The 19878-nt window shown below is 49.9% G+C and overlaps 8 protein-coding genes across 8 annotated transcripts; 3 read left to right on the top strand and 5 right to left on the bottom strand.

Moving 5' to 3' along the window:
* Positions 1-280: 280 nt before the first annotated feature.
* CLAFUR5_06196 (uncharacterized protein) lies at positions 281-1119 on the top strand (the record flags this gene model as incomplete). Its single annotated transcript, XM_047905344.1, has 2 exons — positions 281-324; positions 375-1119. The coding sequence occupies 2 exons, from the start codon at positions 281-283 to the stop codon at positions 1117-1119; spliced, it is 789 nt and encodes a 262-aa protein (XP_047762644.1).
* A 161-nt stretch (positions 1120-1280) lies between these two features.
* On the bottom strand, positions 1281-1778 carry CLAFUR5_06195 (3-sulfolactaldehyde dehydrogenase; the record flags this gene model as incomplete). Its single annotated transcript, XM_047905343.1, has 1 exon — positions 1281-1778. One exon carries the CDS (start codon positions 1776-1778, stop codon positions 1281-1283), a length of 498 nt encoding a protein of 165 aa, XP_047762356.1.
* Positions 1779-2464: 686 nt separating this feature from the next.
* Positions 2465-3295, bottom strand: CLAFUR5_06194 (NCT transcriptional regulatory complex subunit A; the record flags this gene model as incomplete). The annotated part of the gene is made up of 1 exon (XM_047905342.1): positions 2465-3295. The coding sequence occupies one exon, from the start codon at positions 3293-3295 to the stop codon at positions 2465-2467; it is 831 nt and encodes a 276-aa protein (XP_047762646.1).
* A 1638-nt stretch (positions 3296-4933) lies between these two features.
* On the top strand, positions 4934-5552 carry CLAFUR5_06193 (uncharacterized protein; the record flags this gene model as incomplete). The annotated part of the gene is made up of 2 exons (XM_047905341.1): positions 4934-4977; positions 5036-5552. 2 exons carry the CDS (start codon positions 4934-4936, stop codon positions 5550-5552), a joined length of 561 nt encoding a protein of 186 aa, XP_047762008.1.
* An 835-nt stretch (positions 5553-6387) lies between these two features.
* CLAFUR5_06192 (uncharacterized protein) lies at positions 6388-7092 on the top strand (the record flags this gene model as incomplete). The annotated part of the gene is made up of 1 exon (XM_047905340.1): positions 6388-7092. One exon carries the CDS (start codon positions 6388-6390, stop codon positions 7090-7092), a length of 705 nt encoding a protein of 234 aa, XP_047762007.1.
* A 274-nt stretch (positions 7093-7366) lies between these two features.
* On the bottom strand, positions 7367-9719 carry CLAFUR5_06191 (uncharacterized protein; the record flags this gene model as incomplete). Its single annotated transcript, XM_047905339.1, has 7 exons — positions 7367-7390; positions 7444-7950; positions 8002-8175; positions 8229-8519; positions 8738-8784; positions 8854-8978; positions 9361-9719. 7 exons carry the CDS (start codon positions 9717-9719, stop codon positions 7367-7369), a joined length of 1527 nt encoding a protein of 508 aa, XP_047762648.1.
* Positions 9720-10519: 800 nt separating this feature from the next.
* CLAFUR5_06190 (1-acyl-sn-glycerol-3-phosphate acyltransferase) lies at positions 10520-11499 on the bottom strand (the record flags this gene model as incomplete). Its single annotated transcript, XM_047905338.1, has 2 exons — positions 10520-11007; positions 11064-11499. The coding sequence occupies 2 exons, from the start codon at positions 11497-11499 to the stop codon at positions 10520-10522; spliced, it is 924 nt and encodes a 307-aa protein (XP_047762647.1).
* Positions 11500-11760: 261 nt separating this feature from the next.
* On the bottom strand, positions 11761-13218 carry CLAFUR5_06189 (uncharacterized protein; the record flags this gene model as incomplete). Its single annotated transcript, XM_047905337.1, has 2 exons — positions 11761-12312; positions 12505-13218. The coding sequence occupies 2 exons, from the start codon at positions 13216-13218 to the stop codon at positions 11761-11763; spliced, it is 1266 nt and encodes a 421-aa protein (XP_047761999.1).
* Between the last annotated feature and the right edge of the window lie 6660 nt (positions 13219-19878).

The raw sequence follows: 19878 nt of genomic DNA, 5'->3' as shown, positions 1-19878 counted from the left end.
TCGCTAACGGGTGAATGAGGCTCGATATGCGGAAGACAGCACAGCCACACCAGAGTCGAGCCGCGGAGAGACCAATCAGGAGGAGCTATGAGCGGAAGCATGTGCACGACCCGCTTTTCTTTAGGTAACTTCACCTCGCAATGGTCATGCGCCACCAGCACTACGCGCACCAGGACTATTGTTCATCGCGACAATGACAACATTTTCTCACTCAAAATCTTACTTCTCACTTCCTGTCATCTCGACCGCCTGGCCATCTTGACCTCATGTAGCAGCTGGAATGATGCCTCCTCCAGCGTCGACTCCCGGCAGCGAGCACAAATGGTAAGCATGGCCGGATCAATCTTTCTCCTCGGCCACTGACTGTCATCTAGGGATCCCTACGGCCCCAACTTCCTCATTGTCATCGGAAACGGCATCAACCAGACGATCTTCAATGTCAGCGAAAGCTTTCTCTCCCACTACTCCGGCTACTTCCGCAGCATGTCCTCAACGTCCAGCTTCAGTCCCATCTTCCCTCACAACGACGCCGAGATCCGCCTTCCTGGAGACGACCCAGAAGTCTTCAGCATGGTCCTCCACTATCTCCACCATCGCCGATTCCTCGACTCGACAGTTCATCCCTCGCACATTGTATCATTCGACAAGATCATCGACATCTGGTCCTTCGGCGAGGCGAGAATCATGCCCCTCATCCAGAACGCCGCCGCCGACCTCTTCGCCAACAAGATCAAGCTCACTAAAACGCTCCCAGACCGCTGGAGCATCGAGTACCTCTGGGAGCGGACCGAGAAGGGATGTCGTCTGAGAAAGATGCTAGTGGCGTTCATTAGGGAGATGTGGATCCCTGACGGACATCAGCATCACATCTGGGGACAGCTTGCCGATGGACAGAGCGAGGATCCTGAGCGGCTTGTTTGGCTGATGGAAGCACTCCTTGGTAGCAAGCACGAGATTCGAGTTAGTGCCAAGACTTGGCGACGCTTGCAGAGCTGCGAGTGGCATGTCCATGAGGACTTTGTCTGGTGTGAAGGAAGCGAGGAGGCTAGTCTTGATGATCAGAGAGACCTGCCGGCGACAAAGAAGCATCGACCGCGATCAGCGAGCTGGAGCTTATGAGGTGCGTGGGATCGCACGAAGCACCGCTAATAAGCCCGAGTGCGTTAAAAAGGCCCATGAGCTGTGGGCGAACAAAGGTTGGAGTGTACGATTTACGCCAAGATTATGAAGTGACGAAGAAATGCTTTGAAAAGTGACCTAGCAGGACTGGTCTTGTGTCCCTAGTTGGCTACGTTTATAAGCATGGCCTTCGTGGTCATCCGTAGATTGAACATACGTCCACGTGCTATACCCTCGACTGCAGCAATCGGACCTCGCTGCTCGGCTACATGCCAGAGTGTTGAAGCAACGGCCTGTGTCTCGATAGGTAGTCGAAGCGCTCGGCGGCAATCAACTTTGTCACCGGCCCTCGCACGCAATGCAACAGATCTCAACTCACCATGCCAGAGATCGCTCCATTTCCTCAACATTCGTGGTCGCTCACGAGCAGTCGTCTTCTTCCACGTCTTGAACGCCTCGTATGCTGCATCGACGGCCTTCGCTACATCAGTCTTATCCATCTCAGGAAGCGTGGCAAGCTTGTCGAGAGTGGCTGGGTCGATGACATCGAAAGTCGCCTTGCCAGATGTAGATTCGATCCATTCTCCGTTGATCAGGCCGGTGTGCTTCAAGAGCTTCTTGTTCTTGAGATTGTCGAGGGTCTTCTTCTGGGTCGCCATGATACTATATGATCTAAAGTGTGAGACGTCAATGTGACATGAGAGCAGGAGAGGGGAGCAATAGCGTTAAAATGTAGACTCGCAGTTCATTGACATTGTGTCCCTTCCTGGAGGGCTTTCCTGACTTCCGGCGAGGAGAATGCGGGGTCAATTCCCCAGCTTGCTGCCTTATTTCTGTTTACTACTGTGTCCTCCATACACAGAAACCGTCTACCCGTGGACAAGCCAAAGGCTCGGACCTAGTGAATCTCCCGACAGCGCACGAGCTCTTCCGAGCTGCTTGGGTCTTGCGTTGCGGCGCTTGGAGTGTAGTGGACCGATCCGAATTTTAAGCATCGACTGATGACCCGGCCATTCGCTCGACTTGCAGTAGACTGACTCTCTCGATGATGTCTCGGTATCGACGACGCGGTGAAACGTGAGGTAGTGTCTGTGATGCCACAATGAGGCTTTCGCTTTTCGGAACTTGCCACGAACCAGACATGGGCGAAGACGCGATCAGGGCGCCAGCACGGGGCTGTGTCCATTGCCTGCTTCTGCCGAATTGATGTGTCGCTGCTGCTGCTGAGTAGATGGCATCGTGTGCGGCCTCTCCGCGAGCCATAAGTGTAGGCGCTTGTTCCTCCAGCGCGCTCGATGGACTAGTGTGGTGTATGATATGCTTGCCCAAACGATCCAGTCATCTCTCAAACATCATCTCCCGAGTCCTTCCTCTTCTTGCTCCGCCTCTTCGGCTTGGCCTCCTCCGACTCGCTACCCGTCTCCTTCTTTGCGGCCTTGACTGGCGCATCTGGAATCTTGTTCACGATCTCGCCGAGAAAATCCAAGACATCGTCGGCATTGACAGCAGCCTTCATGTGCTGTGCCAGTATGCGCTTCGGACCTTTGCCGGATGTGCCTCCTGCTCCGACCAGACCGCGCGCCTGGACGGCAGACTGCGAGATGAGCTTGATCATGAAGAGCTCCAAGGCTCTGCTAACGACCGTTGGTGTGACTTGCGCGACCTTGCCAATGTCTTCGTCTGCCTGCATGATCCTCTTTATGCGCGCGACGGGAAATGTTGTGTTGATGGTGCAACCGAGAGTGGCATCGCCAGCCTCAGCCTTGATGGGAAACGGCGCTGCGTCGATGGGCGGTGCGCCATTTGTGCCGATTGTGTGCTCCTGCTTTAGGCGCCGTGGTCGCTTAGAGGAGTCGTTGGCATCGGGCATGTACTCGTCCTCATCTTCGGCCTTGAACTGTCGCGGTGGCATGCCGGTGGGCGGTGAGTATTGCTGATAGGGTTGGTACTGGCGGTCGTATGGGCTGTAGTGTGGCACGGAGGTGGGTTGCGGTTGGTAGGTGCTTGCAGAAGAAATGCGGTGGCCAGCACCAAACGCGGTGGGAAAGTGTTGTGCTTGTTGGTTAAATTCTCCAAGCGGCTGTGACTGGGAGGTATTGATGCCGCTAAGGTCGGGACTAACCGGTCGAGCTCCAGTCAGGTTGGAGAGGTCCGGCGACTCGGGTCGATAGTCCATGTCTCTTCTGATTATTATTAGTGGAGGTGTGTGCGCTCCGGTGGGTGCTCAGTGCTCAGTGTGCGAATCGGCTAAGCGCTCGATACGAGGCCGGGGTGTGGTGTGGTGTGGATGCACAGAGCAAGACCTCAAAAAAGGTACGTCGCAACTCGTACGCGCCGATATGAGATATGAGCAGCTTGTTGTTTGCAAGTGTACACGAAGCACAAGCCCACTACTAGGTCTCGACTCTCGAGGTCAAATTTGGCGGGGCAGAGGCAGCTTTATCAATGCATCGCCTCCAGACGCTCCTGACGCGCGCCTGGCCTGTGACTGGCTGCGCCGGAAATTGCGTCAACAGCAAAGGCAGCCGCCATGAAAACAACACAACCTTCCTCATGCATTCACCTCTGCACTCTCTTCCACCACCGGACCCATCCATCACTGCACTTTCCAAGCTGCGCACGAGCGAATCTCTTGTTTCGAAATACCGTAACCGACTCGAACACTTCACCATCAGCCAAGAATCTCCTATCTGATGTCGCCGTACGAGTCCGATATCCGATCCTCCCGAAGGCCCCTTCACATGATTGCATCGCGCATTGAACAGCTTCAAGCGCATTGCCTGCAGTCAAGAGGGTTTTGCAGCGTGTCATATGCGGTAGATGCACGCTCTGGGCGGCGTACAACGACAGCAAGTCACTAGAGTTGGAAGGTGAGAAGATCAGAGGCGTTGGCCCAACATAAGATGCCTTGGAAGCAATACCCTCCTGAAATCATGATACTCTCCTCACGTCAGCCCCAGCCTCAACATGATGTGAACGGTGCCCATAGCACCATCGCCTGGAACCACTGCAGCATCGGAAATGGCTTTGCAGCAGCTGCCAGCGCCGCAAACCTATATTGGACCCTTGTATTAGAGACCAGGATACGGCGAAATACTCGTCCTATGCAAGCGGAGGCAAGCGAAGCGATAGTGTTACGGCGCTGCAAGACGCTTCACGATCCGCCGCCATCACCTCAAGCCGCTCGAAGTCTGTGGTCCAAGCGCCTGAGGTCGAGGGGTCTGTCGTGCCTGCCTTCTCATGAGAGTTGTTAACACGGCTCATTGCTCATCGCTGCCAACAGCGCTTCACCTCCAGTGATGGACGCTAGTGCTCGACCTGCTAGAGCGTCGCCACTACGCGGGGTGCACAAGGCGCGCTTGAAAGTAGAGTGCATCGCTACTGACGATATATTGTCGAGAATTGCGCCTGAACTGACATTGTATACTACACAGAGCGGCAGCGAAATTTGTCTAGAGTTCTATCCCTAGGCGCACTCTTTTCAGCGTGCACCAGCTACTTCTTGTCTGCCTTATCCTCCGACAGGTAGTCTGGTAAGTGAGGCCATATGAATCGCGTAGCTCGCGGCAAAATGAAGAGGATCAGCAAGCCGCTTACGAGCTTCGTGCAACCACAACTTCGTAGCGGCGCCTATCAATGACGGAGCTTGCTCTAGTGCAGTCTGCGACGGTGTTCAAGACTGACCATGCCCACCTTTGTGTCCAGCAGCGACAGATCGTTGGGCATGTGCGACCCACCATAACATGCTACGAGCGGCTTACAGCAGGTTTATTGGCCACCTAGTCGTTGGGATCGGCGTAAGGTTGCGCCAGACATGACCTCCATCGCTATGGCACACCCTCCTACAGCAGACGATATGTCAGTGGCGCTCGCTCTATACATCAGCCGGGTACTTGAGCATGCTGACACGGTACAGGACCTCTTCTCGTAGCAACACGCGAAGCAGAACTTCGGACAAGAGCCTAGATCTACGTCTCACCCAGGCCGTCGCCAACCAGAAGATCAACGAAAACATGGAGACCGCAGAGAAGCAATACGCTACGCAACGCAGACCTTCCGCTTCGACTTCTTACAGCTCGAGTAGCGGCAGCACTAGCACCTCAACATCATGGTCATCAAGCGTCTCGCCGAAGACCAAAAGGTTGTCGCGCTCAGACGCCGAGCTGCCAGTTGTCCTACCGGTCGAGAACAACGGCGTGGTCAGGATGGAGTCAATCGACGAATCGGCTTCAGGGCTTCAGAATCAATTCGCCGGGAGACGAGCATCACAGCGAGACTCGGGCGAATACTACATAAAGCGATATCGGAAGCTATCGAAGCACGCCTCGAAGTGGAGCGAAGAATGGACCACAGAGCATTACTATAGGCCGCCGGGCTGTGAGGACTTTGTCGCTGTCAACCGAAGCTCAAGCAGACGTTCTAGCGATACTTAAAGACACCGCCTGGGCTGGGGTAGCGAAGACTAAGGGGCGACTGAGACGTCTGGGACAGAGCCTAGCGCATTGCCGACTTCACTACAGACGTCACGGCGTGCAAGAGAGATGCGTAGAAGATGGCCGTCGAAGCGGAATGCTTGCAAGTTGCTAGATCTCAGTGAGTAAGATCAGACACAGAGGCCTTGCCGAGACACATGAGACACGCTAGAACGTTCATGATTTCTGCCCCTTCGTTTTGAGACACTTTGGCTGACCTACATGGCCTTTGGAGTCAAACTCGGAATCCCCTGACCTGAGCTGCAAGATATAGTCTTCCAGTGTCCCGAGCGGCAGCCGCTATCATCGACAACCTTGGGGACCCTCATTGCCACAGTACGTTGTTGCTACATGGGGTCCAACTCTGGTGCTCACTGCTAAATCAGGGGCTCCTAACAGAAAAGGTGGCTGCCGCACTCCACGGACGATAGCGACTGCAAGCTCCACATGCGTTCAATCTGTGTCGACGTAACAAGGCATTGTACGGGCATCTCAACGCGACACTGCAATGCTTTGATGTTCACCTACGTCGACTGTTCGATGCCTTTGTGATAAAGATCAACCCCTTGGAGCAACTCATTCACTATCTTGAACAATGGATTATCCAAACACTGAGCGTTACTTGCCTCTCCTGGATGGTATATATACTCCCTTCGAACAAGAAATATACTCCCACGACACCCACATTGGCAATTAAATACAACACATCAATACTCACCAGCTTCCGGCAAGCTACACAAGTTTCGATCATCCTCAACCAACCAATCAACCACTCCGCCCGCCTACAACCACGCACATGCTCCCCAACACCTACGGCTTCACCGATCCCGCCGAGCTCCAGGCTCTCGCGATGGAGCGTGTGCGCATCTCATTCCCAGCCTTCTCGAGACGTCTCGCTGACCTCGAGAGAAAGTACCTCGCCGTGGGACTCAACTACCACTTCATTCCCCTCGCCATGCGAACAAAGGCAGACGACTCCAAAGTCCAGTTGTGTACGACATCCCTCACAGTCCGACCCAGTATCGACCCCGCCGACGGCCTTCCAGAGCCATGCAAAGTTCTTCAGGACCTGAGGGACCGTCGAGACGCTGCCAAAGCTGCCATGAAACTTGGCAATGGAGTAGAGGCTGAAACCCTCATCGGGATGTCACGGCTAGATGATTTCGCCACATGCATGGAGACGCTCGACGGCGCAGTCAATGAGCTTATGGACGCTTGGGCGATGAGCGACGGTGTCATGAGCGGGCCCCACAACCAGTACGAGGTGGAGAACATTAAACGTGAGTGGATCTTGTCCATCCCGTTCATTGTTGATGCGATCGAGAAGAGTTTGGCTAACGAGGAGCAGGCGTATCGAATGGCTGTGGATTCGTGGCTGTCTGGCGAGGATGGCATTGATGGCCTTGGGTCTCTCCTCGCAGACGATTCAGAGTTGGACCAGGTCGATGGTGCTAACGCTTTTGTCGACTTTGGCGAGGAATGGTGGGATGCTCTGAGATGAGCGATACTGTACGACTGATGGGCGTAGCATAGACTGCATAGGCTGACTTGGCGTTCGCGTAGTGCGGCGTTTAGGCACAATCGACTTCTGTTTTTCTTTTGAATCTGTTTCAATGATCCACTTTTCCATTTCATTACTTGAGCTCAGACTCGCAGGAAGGGCTCTACGGTCGTGGTAGTCTAGCATAACATACAGAAATCATCGCCGCGAACAGAAGTGACGTTGCAGTAACGTCTGACCAACTATACGCGCCAGCACTTTTGCCATATCGAGTCTAAAGCCCATTACCATTGCCCTTCTGTTCGCTCAGCAATCCACAGTCCTTTGGCATACCGCTCAGTCAACGGTTACGGCTTCGTGGCACTTGGGGCACGTGCAGCTTGGACCGGTATGGCCCTGAAGTGCAAATTGATAGTCGCAGCTCTTGCATGTGAATGCCTTCAGCTGGAAACGCAGAATCCACTTGGTGCCTTGTGCAGAGCGGGCACACCAAGCGCACCAGTAAGCTTTGGTAGTCTCAACAGTCTGCAAGTAGACCGAATTCCCACAGTGCCGACAGTTGTAGCAGTTGAGCTCCTCCGCGTGTACTGAGCTCATCTGGCGGCCGAGTAATTCCGATGTGAAGGGAGTGACAGTCGCTGCGACTTCTTTGAACCGAGCACCGAAGTCTTTGGTGTACAACTCCTTGCCGTGCTCGTTGGCCAATGTGAGAGCAGCTTCCTGTAAGACCTGCTTGCTGTCTGGCGCCGTGGTATACATCTCCTCGATAGCGTCCGCGAAGCCTGGCGTGTTCCACTCGGTGACCGCGCGCTCGGCCCACTTGGCTTCTGCAAGCTTGGCTAAAGCTGGTATGTCGTACTGGTAGTCGAGTCAGTATGTACAATTCGATCAACTCGGATTTGGTGATACCTTGTTTGCAATAGTGTGGACGTGCACAGTGAAGAGCAAGGCGGGCACCGGCTCAGGCGTGTCTCCTGGCACGAAGGAAGTGTCGTCCTCGTAGTCGGCGGTGTAGAGGTACTTTAGCATCTGGCGGACGACGGCTGGGTCATCATCAGGTAGGGAGATGATACCATCAGACTCCTGTACTTCAATCAGCACACGCTTGGACCGCGAGTAGAGAGGCTTTGAGTAACCTTGAAGCGCCCATCGCATGCTTTCTTGAAGAAGTCGGATCTTGAGCAGACAATGACCTTGTGAACTGGCCAACTGTCATTGCCGCATGTGATGGTGAGGTCGCTGAACTCGGCATTGTCGAAGCGAGAGATGATGCTCTCGAAGAGCGGCTTGTAGCCTGGTGCAAGATCGCCAGGTGCTGCCATGTTCGTGGCGGCGGTGGTTGTCTTTCGTGGGAAGCAGTGACCGCGCAGTTGAACTTTTTGACTAATGGTGGAGTGCGATTGAAAGCTCAGACTTGTTTGCTTGACCTGAAACAGTCAGGCGCCTTAGCGCGGGACAGCTTTCTGGCAACGTCTATCACATGCGATGCGCCAATATTTTTCTCTGAGGTTTCGGTAGATCATATGAATCAGGGCTGCGCAAATAGTACAGCACAAGGTGTGCGGATCGTTCAATATGGATGGTAGCCTCCATCGACCCCGATGATCTTTCTAGTGACGTATGATGTGTTCACCATCCAGAGTACCGTCTCCGCAACTTCCTCTGGTCGTCCAAGACGTCCTACAGGTACATCTGATCATCATTAGCGCGCAAGTCTCAGCAATAAAGAAGCCGTCATGAGCTCAACTAGACAATACTTACTCGCAACCATTCTCTTCTTCGCTTCTCCGACTTGCTCAGCACCCGCCATCATACTCGTGCCTTCGATCAACGCCGGCGCCACAGCGTTTACCGTAATGCCCTTCTTCGCTACACTGTTCCCCATCCTACATCACACTGATGTTAGCATATTGCCGCACCAAGTTTAACATCCACTCATCTTACCAATGCACAAACCCACTCAAAGCACTCTTACTGCTCGCATAATGCGGTCCCACAAACCCTCCTGTCCACGCCGCCACACTGCTGTTGAATACCACCCTACCCCTGCAAAGAGAAGGGTGTCAGCCATACTCGAGATCCACGTGGCAGTGTCTTAGACCGTGAGATATGCACTACACGACGCGCTCCATATACACATAGTCTCAGACACTGCTCGATGCCTGGTACCCTTTAAAGACGTACCATTCTTGCTGTTCCATAAACGGCAGACAAAGTTGAGCCAGCAAAATACCACTCCCACAATTCGTCCGCCATGTGCTCTCAAACACATCAATCGGCACGTCGGCAAGGCTCTGAACTCCAATCATTCCACCCGTGGTGCCAGCGTTAGCGAATAGCACATCGATTCCTCCGAACTGCTCCTGCACTTCCTTGTGTAGGCGCCGGACTTCCATATAGGATGATAGATCAGCCTGAAAGAGAGCTACATCGATGACTTTCGTCACGGAGTCGTTGATGGCGTGCAGGAGGCGATCGCGAGAGTCTTGTTTGGCGGTATGGTAGTGGAGTGCGAGGTCATACTGTCCGGTCCGGGCAAAAGAACATGCTGTCGCTCGTCCGATACCGCCGGTGGCACCGGTGATGAGGATGACTTTTCGAGGACCCTTCTTCGACACCGTACTCATAGTGCTAGCTCGATTGGATAAAAGAGTGATTGAAGCAGTCGAGTCCCGATTCGAAGGTGCAAAGACTGTGGAGTCTCGTTTTGACATCCTTGGTCGAGACTCTCGCTGTAAAACCTGGTCAATAGAGTCCACTGAGGTGATTCGTTGGTTTGGCATATAGGTTATGTTGTGAGAGTGCCAGACGAAATTGTATGATCGGTTAGTAAATTTTTGAAGTCGAGTTGACAGGAGTGCCAGGCAATATCGGCAGGAAGTTGGTGCAGCAGGATGACTCGCGTCAATGCATATGTACAATATGAAGCGCTCTACCCCAATATGCCTCGATGTATGACTTGTCAATTAAAGGGTAGTTGACCAATACTCACTCTTGGGCATGCATCTCCACGTCATCGGCGGGGTATTGGGCATTCGAGCGGCTCAGGAAAGGTCGGATATATGAGCCTCAAGTTGGTTGGTGAAGGTGTTGAGCCTTCCGCTAGTCGATCGCTGGGAATGTGGCGCTGTTGCTGTACCTTCCAACCCCTGTATACAACGTGGTATCAGCCAGGCCGCTCTGTAAGCATTGTCTAGGGCGACCGCACTCAAAGTTCAAGACAGTTTATCTCGCCGGACGCCTTACATGCTCCAAAGTGTATATGCGTCTCGAATCGTCATTGTATGGATTTGCTGCCGGAAGATGACCGGGAGGCGTGGCACTATGAACGGGAGCTCGGGGCGTTTCGGTCTCGGGTCGAGAATGGACTCGTACAGAGCAGCCTGTGACGGTGGACGGGACTCTTGCTGACGGCAAATGGCCAAACTCATGCCTTCGCGATGTCGACTCCAGTACTTGCGCCATTCGCCATCCGTCCACTGCTCTGCTCAGCTGGTATCGCAATGCCTTCCTTCCTAGCATGCGCCGTAATCTCCTTCAGCGCTGTCAACATCTTGCTCCTCGTCTCCTCAAGCAACGCATCAACGTCTTCCTTAGTCTTGCCCTTCGTCTCAATCGGTTCTAGCACTCTGATTGGTATGCTCCCTGGAACGAACTTCTTCTGCTTGACGTTCAAGACGTTCGAGTAGTTGGCGACCACGATGGGAATGATGGGCACCTGGGCCTGGACGGCAAGATGGAAGCAGCCCTTCTTGAAGGGCAGGAGGTCAGGGTGGTCGTAGTAGGATCGGGTGCCTTCTGGGAAGATGAAGACGGACTGCTTGGCGGAATGCATCTGTTCGGCGGCTTTGGCGAAGGCGGCGACGGCTTGTTCGCGTGAGGCGCGTTCGATGAAGACAGTCTTACTGAGCGCCACTGTGTGTCTGTCAGACATCCTGACATGGTCCTACCATAGCAACAATGCAACATACTGAACCAGCCCAGGAACGGCCAATACTTCAAACTCTTCTTGGCCGTCACGCTGCAGTACGGCGGGAAGACATGTCCCAGCATGAGCACATCCAGCTCAGTCTGGTGGTTGCCCACAAGGACAGCAGGGCGTGTTGTGTTCAACCAGTCCTTTTCATCGTGTATCTCCATCCAGATGCCCGTGAACAGCAGCATCGTGTACTTGAACGCCTTCGCCGTCGTCCATTGTCCCAAGCCGCCATAGCCCACCACGTTGAGACATGCCGACGCGATCGTGCCGTATATTGCGCATATGATGAGAGCGACGAAGGAGGCCATTGATCGTCCGTAGAACTCGAGGGCCGGCATTTTCAGTGATCGTCCGGAGATGATGAGGGCATTGCACGTTACGCTGAGGACGGTAGTCATGGTCAACAGCCAGAAGAGAATCCCGGCCATAGTGTTAGGAGATCCGTCGCAACATCAAATGTGCAGTGCAAATAGACCGCAAGTTGGTGGGAAGCTAGGTGCGGTGGTGGGGCTCGAAAATTGCCAGGCAGGCAGGAAGAACAGACGTCGATCACAAGCTCACTGACATATGACCATGCTGCTGATCTGTACATGTAGCTGTGCATGTATCTGTACACGCTCACAGCTCGCGTGAGGTGCGCGGCCGGAGGTGGGTATACTATACATATCTTGCTATACAATTCATCTTCATCACTCAACACTTGTGGGTATCTTGACCGCATTACTCTTGCGATCCTCATGCGGCATTCCGTATCTGACACCGACCGCGTTTCTTGCTCGTCCATCTTTGCCAGTCTTCTCGGCGCTGATGTCTTGAAACTTAAAGTCCCATCGTCGCCCGGGCACGACTCTCTGTGTTCGCTCTTCCCAGCGTCGTCGTTTCTGCTCAGCTTCCCGCTTCTCCTGCGCAGCTTTGGCATCCCTCTCGTGTACCTTGGCGAATCGTTGCTCGCGAGACATGCCTGCCAACGCATCCTTCTCACTGGCGATCATGTCTGGGTGGGCGATTCGCTTATCAGCAGGTAATAGTTTCTCATCAAACGCCTTGGCAGCGTCCTCTCGTGTGAACTGCCTCGACTCTGAGACAGGATAGAACATCTGCTGCCGTGTCTTGGGATGTACAGGCAAGTCGTTGATGGTCTCGTGCGGGACAATCTTTTCTGTAGGGAGGTCCGGTCTAAACGGTGTCTGTGGCAGCATAGACAGGACAGCATCATTGTAAGGCTTTGCTAATTGCTTTCCCTGTATCAATGGTCAGCAAAGTGATCATTGTGAATTGTCATCGTGCAGGTTGGGTGGTTGCAACATCGTAATCAGAGAGGCTCGCAAAGCTAAAATTTTGTAACCATGTAGTTGTCTTAAAGACTAATCGATTTGAATGTGATCATCATCGAAGGGAGGGGAGGTGAGAAGGAGAGAAGTGTCAAAACGTACCTCGGAGACCCACTGTTTCTCGATACTCTTCAGACGCACAACAGCAGCAACGCGGCGAACGTCAATGCTGAACATGGCACTGACTGTCGAGATATCCGTACCCCTGGCAACAACCTGGTTGTAGATGGCTTCGCGCAACTCTTCGCTCAGCACGCGCTCCGACCGAAACACGTGATTGAGCGGATACGGCCGCATGTCACCAAGTCTTTCAGGTGGGATACCGCCTCGTGATTCAAGTGCTGCGTTCTTTGCTCTTGCCATGGCACGCTTCTCGAATTGCTCTTGAATCTCATACTCTTCCATGTTATCTGCTCTTTGCTTGGCCTGCAGGGCTGCCTCTTCCTCTTCAGGTATGACTTCCTCGGGCTTGCTTGGATCCTCCTGCATGTCACGCGGGTTGCGTGGACGCTTGCCTCTCAGAAGGTTGCCTTGCCTGTCGTAAGCACTCATGTAGTTCGTGCTGTTCTGGAGTGGCTCGCGGAAAGCTTTGCCAGGGCCATTGAGCCATTCTTGCATGTTACGCCGCAAACGTGTCGCTGCCGGGTTGACGAAACCTGATGCAGCGCGGTCCCGCCTTTGCCTTGATTCGGATGAGGCGAAATGGCGGACTTGTGATGAGTTGGGTAGAGATTCAGGTGTGGTGTTAGGCCTTGTGCGGAAACATTGGCATGTGCATGGTGTCTGCAGCCGCTGAGGCTGGATTCGTGGAGGCATTCTGGGTTGTGCGTGCCGATGGCACGTCTTTGGTGTTGATGGAAAGAAGATGGTCTTCTACAGGAGAGCAAATCTTGCTTGCAAGCTTGAAGGGCGCTCGGCCCGCGATATGCCTTGGCGCTGGACAGCAATCACAAGCAACCCATACAATACTGCGAATATTGCAGATGTGGAACCCGGTAACGCAGTAGATCAATCGGTGAAAACAGAGCAGCAAAATGATATTCGGATGTATGTAGCCAAAGTGTATATTGCCAAAAGTGATCCCTATCTCCTAAATTAGACCGCGTAGAACTTGAATTAGGTTATAGTATTAGTAATATGGCCTCAGGCAGACATGACGATAAAATCTCGACTAATCACATCACACCTCTACCATTTCAAGCCCTAAGGGTCTGAATACACCGGGTTTAAGTATATTACTTTTAATATAGCCTATAATACTATATTACTATAATAAAAAGCGTACGGATCTTTCGAGAGGAGAGCGGAATATCGACGAGGACTATCTATTCGATAGCCCTTATTAAGACGAGTAATCCACTTGAGTAGTAGCGACCCGCCTACGCTAGCGGCGGCGTAATCGTAGTATAAAGAACCCTAAAAGTAAGGTTCCGTTCCTCTAACGGTAGACCCTAGAGTTACGGAGTTATAGAGGATAACTACCTAATTAGGAAGCGCGACCTTACCCTAAATAGTAGCGAAGGATAGTAACTAACGAGAGCTATAGCCTTACGAGACTAACGACAAATAATATAGCGTAGACGACCCTATATACGGAGGCGGAAAACTTACTAGGGGATAACAAATACCTAGCCCGGGTATATAAGAACACTATAGTATAGCTACTAGGAGCGCTAAAAGCGCTATTATACTAAATCCCGAAGACAATCTAATAAGTAATATAGAAGGTAGCCTAGAGACTAACTATATAGGTAATAGTAGTAGTAGGTAAGAATTAACCCCCTACGAAGGTAAGTAATACGGTACGCCTATATATTACTAATCCGGCGGAGAAATAAGAAATTGTAGTCCTAATAAGCAAGGAGATTATCGATAGAATCGGCTAAAAGGAGGTAGTCGGAGCGAAGGTAGAGGTAATAGGCGTAGTAAGACTCTTTACTATATAAGAGTCTAATAGATAAAAACTAGAGACCTATAAGGAGTAGACTACTAAAGTCGCGAAGTCGGCGCGAGTCTCCTACTAATAGTATACCGTTATCGCCTACGGGGTCCCTAGGACATTTAAGGTCGAAGACGTTCCCTAACTCTAAGTATAGAACTAGAATATATCCCTAGGAGTACAACTAACGAAGGCGGTATAGTTATATAAGATAGTAGACCGAGAGAAGACGTATTTGTCGCTTATTATCTAGGTAGAGATAGCGGAACAAGCTAACTAGATACTAGATAATAGGCTATTCTAGAACTACGAGAGAATAGACACGGAGATCTATTAGAGTAGCTATAGGGTACTATAGTACTTCTAATACTAATAGTACGGTTATATAGCCCTAAAATACGGGGAGAAGACCCTAAGGTGTCCTTACTACGTAGGCCTATACTAGGGAAGGGAATGCCTAAAAACGGAGAGTAGGTATATATACTACGGTAGAAGGTACCTAGCGTACTTAAACTAATACCTAGCTAGAATAGTAGTATAAGAACGAGCGAGATAAGTAAGGATCTCTATACTAGCTAGGTACCCCTAACGATAGTAGGAGGGACCTACCGTATATAAGGGCTTCGAGCTAAGTAATAGGAAGAGGGTAGAAGTATTACCGTACCGGCGTATATTTACTTAAACCCGCGGGTACGTACCTAGACCTCGCGCCCGCTAACTAATCCGACTAGCGGCTTAGCGCCCGTATATAACTCTTACGCCCTCCGCGCCTCCCTTAGATAGAACATCTACTCGACTTATACCTTACCCGACTACGTACTTATACCTACTTATAATACTTCGAATAGATTATTACTAACGTATAGAGAGACACGAGAAGCTATATTTAGGAGATTATAGAGAAACCGCGATAGTATACGAGGAAGTACTAAGATTAGGTGTCGTACTCGCTAAGTCGTACCTTAAAGTAGATTATAGCTAATATAGTAATAATAGCGAGACAGACCGGTACCGGCGTACTAGGCGTAAGTATAGAGAATACTAATAGACGCGTTTATCGCGCGTCCCTTAATAGATCATCTTTCTTTACCCTACTATCCGATCTACCTAATAAGGATAGCGCGAACCCGGCGATATAGACTTAAGGACGTAAAGAGGATATCGTAAATAGGCTCCTCGATAAGAATAACTAGTACCGTAAGTAGTATAAGAAGGTGTTCGACTAACTTAAGGCGATTAAGGAAGAGGAGGTCGAGATAGAGCTGAACTTAGCTAACCTATATAGGGCGGAGTTTATCGAGGATAAGACAGAAGATAAGGGTACTAAGGTACCGAGGAAGAGGAGGGTTACTATCGATAACTTCTAGAAAGCCTTCGACTCGTTAAACGGGTTAAATATAGACAAGTTTAAGAAGACGGTTAATAACTATCCCTAGTAGATCTATAAGATCCTCTATAATATCGAGTCTAATTACCGACGTACGTATAAACTTAATACTACGCTCGATATAGCTAACCGTATTAACCTCTATAAGGCGTAAGATACTAAGGACTAGATAGACCGACTCGAGGATATAATCGATACGGAATAGGCGACTAGACAGTCCCTAGAAGAGGAGGTGACGCGACTAAAGGAGGAGCTCGCTAAGCGCGATAATACTATCGTTATCGACCTAGACGAGCTTACGAGGGCTAAAGATATAAAGAAGGTATATCGTACGTAGTATAAGGTAGCGGAGAGCAAGCTAGTAGAGACCGAGACTAAGCTCGTAGTAGCCGAGAAGCGTATTACTAAGCTTAAGAAGTAAGAGATAGACCGTAGCCGGTCTAAGGAAAAGTAAGACCTACTACTTTAGCGAACCGAGTCTAAAGAGTTACTAGAGCGTCGGCAAAATCGAGGTAAACCTAATAAGAAGAAGTCGGACCCGGATTTATCGGACCTATTAGACGACGAGGACGACGGTAATAAGGGCCGTAAGAATAGCCGTAAGGACGGTAGTCGTAAGGGTAGGAGGAATCGCCCGAGTACCGACTTAGATAGTAACCCTATCTCCGTATATACGACTTACGACGCCGATATAACTACTAGTATCAAGTCCTCTTACGAGCTAAAGGCCCCTACTAAGTTCGACCTAAAGAGCGACGATATTAAGTTCTAAGAGTAGTAGCGTACTACTAAAGCTAAGTTCTAAGCCTCGAAGTACCGTACTATAAAGGACTCCCTTTAGAACGTCTAGAGCTAGTTAAAGAACAGTGTATAGACCTATATCGACTTAAAGATCCCTAGTCTTACTAAGTCTACGGAAGGTACGACTACTTAGTACGCTTCTATAGATAAGATAATAGAAGATCTAGCCCGGCGCTACGGTACCCGTAATACCTATACTAATGCTATAACTAAGCTTAATAGTCTATAGTAGGGCAATAAGGAGAAGTTTAGTAACTTCTACCTATCCTTCCGTAAGAACGCCGATATCGTTAACCTTAATAACGGCGCGAAGGAAAAGAAATTCGAGAAGGACTTCCTACTCCGTAAGTTAAACTCGCGCTACGACAACCGTATTATAAACGAGGACATAGTCAACATAACCCTTAAGCAAGTCGTATCTACGCTATATTACTACGAGGACAAGTTTAAGGCGTTCGACCTTAAGTACGGTAAGACCGGTAATAGTAATAAGACCTAAGGCAATAAGAAGACTACTAAGGGTAATAACGATAAGAAGGATACGGCTTCGAGTAGTAGCGGTAATAACACTAACCCGAACGCTAAGACTAAGTAGGCTAATCGACCTTAGGCATTTTAGTATATCTAACCTTTAGATACTACTCGCGCCTAGGAATATATCGATTAGAATCGGTACTTAAAATACGAATAAGAAGGTCACCGCCGTGTCGATACTAATTAGTACCCCCTTCGAGATATCGCCCGCCGCCTATTTACGCTAGGCTATAACCTAAGTAACAACCGCCGTAACGGTAGTAATAGTAGTAACGCTAATAATACCGGCGGCGCGGGAAACGCCTAGTCTACTCCGTAAGCGTAATATATAGTAGACTATACGAGTTAGAGTTACGAGAAAACGAGAAAAAGTATAAATATAAACATAGGCCTCCTAAGGGAGGCAAGGTTTTAAGTATATTAGTATACTCCCTACTAGCTATAAACTACTCTATAGATAAACATAATCCGGTAATAGCTTCTTATCTAGTTATACTATATATAGTAAATAGAAAGATCCCTACTTAAACCCTTTATAATAATAGTACTAACTCTACGTACTTTAATATCGACTTTACGTATAAGAATAACCTTAATATAATATAGCTACCTAATCCGTTAGGGCTAATGTTAGTAGATAGCCGACCTACTAGTGACCTTATTACTTATAGAACAACGGTATAGATTCAGATCGGTAACTACGTAGAGACTAGGTCTAGCTACTACGTATTACTAGGATACGATATAGTCCTCGGCCGTCCCTAGTACGACGAGTATTAACCTACGTTCTACTATACGTTAGGAACTATAACCCTATTCTTACTATATTATCGATAGAACTATATACTCGGAACTAAACTAGTATACGTATAGTCTATTAACGATAAGGGTATTATACGAAGAGGCGTTCTTTAGACCGAGATACTAGTACTAGAGAGTTTACGACCTTAAGCTCTATCTAATTACGCTAAACCCTACGTAGAGGACAAAGACGAACCTATAGTAGTATAGGAGACGTATACGACGAAGGTAGTAATACAACATACCGTCGATACCTACGATAAACCGGAACCGTCTTACTACGTCCGCTAGCTACTACCCGCCGATAGGGTTAAAATACTTAAGCGCCTAGCGCGTTAAACGAAGAAAGAACTAAAGGTCGAGACTAAGCCGGAGATCGATATTAAGCCTATTAATATAGAAGTACTTCGGCGTATAAGCCGGAGGAAGGGCTATAAAGTATATATAATATAGATATTTAACCCTAAAGAAAATCTTAATAAGTAAGTTACGCGAGACCCGCTATCCGTATATATAGATAGATAGATTTGTCATTCTCCTGTTCTAGGACCCTATCCGGCCTATATAGGTATATATCTATTGTTATATACAAAGGGAAACCCGAATAGGTGAAAACCCTTCCCGCCCCCGACTACTCCTTATCTAGTTTAGCTTTCCCTCTGAACGTACGTAGTCTATATTACTACCCCGTTAGCCCCCGCTCCTAGCCGGTCTCGTCGCGCTACGTCGTATCCTCTCTTCCTACACTATTCCTACTAGGCGGTACTATTCTAGCTAGCCCTTCTCTAGTATCTAGTTCGTAATACGCCGTAGGTCCTTAGCGTTATTAAGAAGTGCCCTAATCGTCCGGTTCCTCGCCTTTACTATCTACTCCCCCCTTCCTAGCGACCACCTCGGATAGACGAGGAGTACGTACCGTACGTTCTAGGAGCGATAGCCGTAGGGGTAGCTAGTATTCGTGTATCCTAGAACCTTCCTCTATAATAGGTACCCCTAGAGGCCGATATGTTCGCTTCGTAGTTAGGTTGCTATACTACTCTATGCCCTCGTAAGGCGGTAGTAGATAAGCTTCGGGGGGTACTTGACCGCGGATTTTGTAGCTAACTATTCCTTAGGTTGTCCCGCTAGCTAAGGGCGTCTACTATACCCTATAACCTAGTTGTTCTACCTCTCTTTCTATAGTTGCTCTATAAACGATTTCTTACCTTCCTATTATATTACTAGCTATTCGTCCCTTACCCGGTAGTTCGGCTCGTTTCCGGGTCGAATGCCCCTATACGCTAGTACTGATTCGCGGGCCCTTACGACTATACTAGCGATGACCTTCTATACTAGGTACTATGCCGACTTGCCTAAGTAGGAGGTCCGTAGTCCCTAGATATATAGGTCGATCGGCGGTATAGCGGTCTCGTACTTAAGTATCCTCGTTAGTATCGACTTATATACCCCGGTGACCTTCCTTAGGCATTAGTTTTAGATCTTCGCTAGCGGCGCGACGAGTCCCTTCGATAGGTAGGCCCTCTCGCCTAAGGACTACACTTAGCTACTATAGGTAAGGACTGGCCGTATAATAGCCGTATATAGAAGTCGTAACTACCGGAAGTCCGCCCCCTATATAGACGTAGTGAGCCTCTAGTATAATGCTATATTCTGTTTAGCTTTCCGTAATATTGCCTATACGTACTTCCTCTACCGTAGCGCCGGGTCTACCTATAGTCCGAGGATCCTAAGCTGATTTACCGGGTTAGTCGTGTGCCCCTATATCTAGATAGAAGCTTACATATTATAGAACCGTAGCCGGCGCGTAAAGTGTATTAGATTGTACTTTTCTAGGGCAAACCGAGCCCCGTGCCTCCTAGCCTAGTCCTCGTAGATCTTATACTTCTCTTCTAGTAGCCTATAGTTCTCCTTAGTCGAGGAAGACTACGCTAGGATATTCGTGTCGTCTACGAAGCCGCTCGTAGCGGTGTTCTAGGATTCTAGGGCTAGGAGTAGCGTCGCTATAAAGAAGAGG

Source organism: Fulvia fulva, chromosome 5 (genome assembly GCF_020509005.1).
Source record: "Fulvia fulva chromosome 5, complete sequence".
Classification (NCBI taxonomy): Eukaryota; Fungi; Ascomycota; class Dothideomycetes; order Mycosphaerellales; family Mycosphaerellaceae; genus Fulvia; species Fulvia fulva.
The sequence above is the reverse complement of the archived record's forward strand: the minus strand, read 5'-3'. Positions and strand labels throughout refer to the sequence as shown.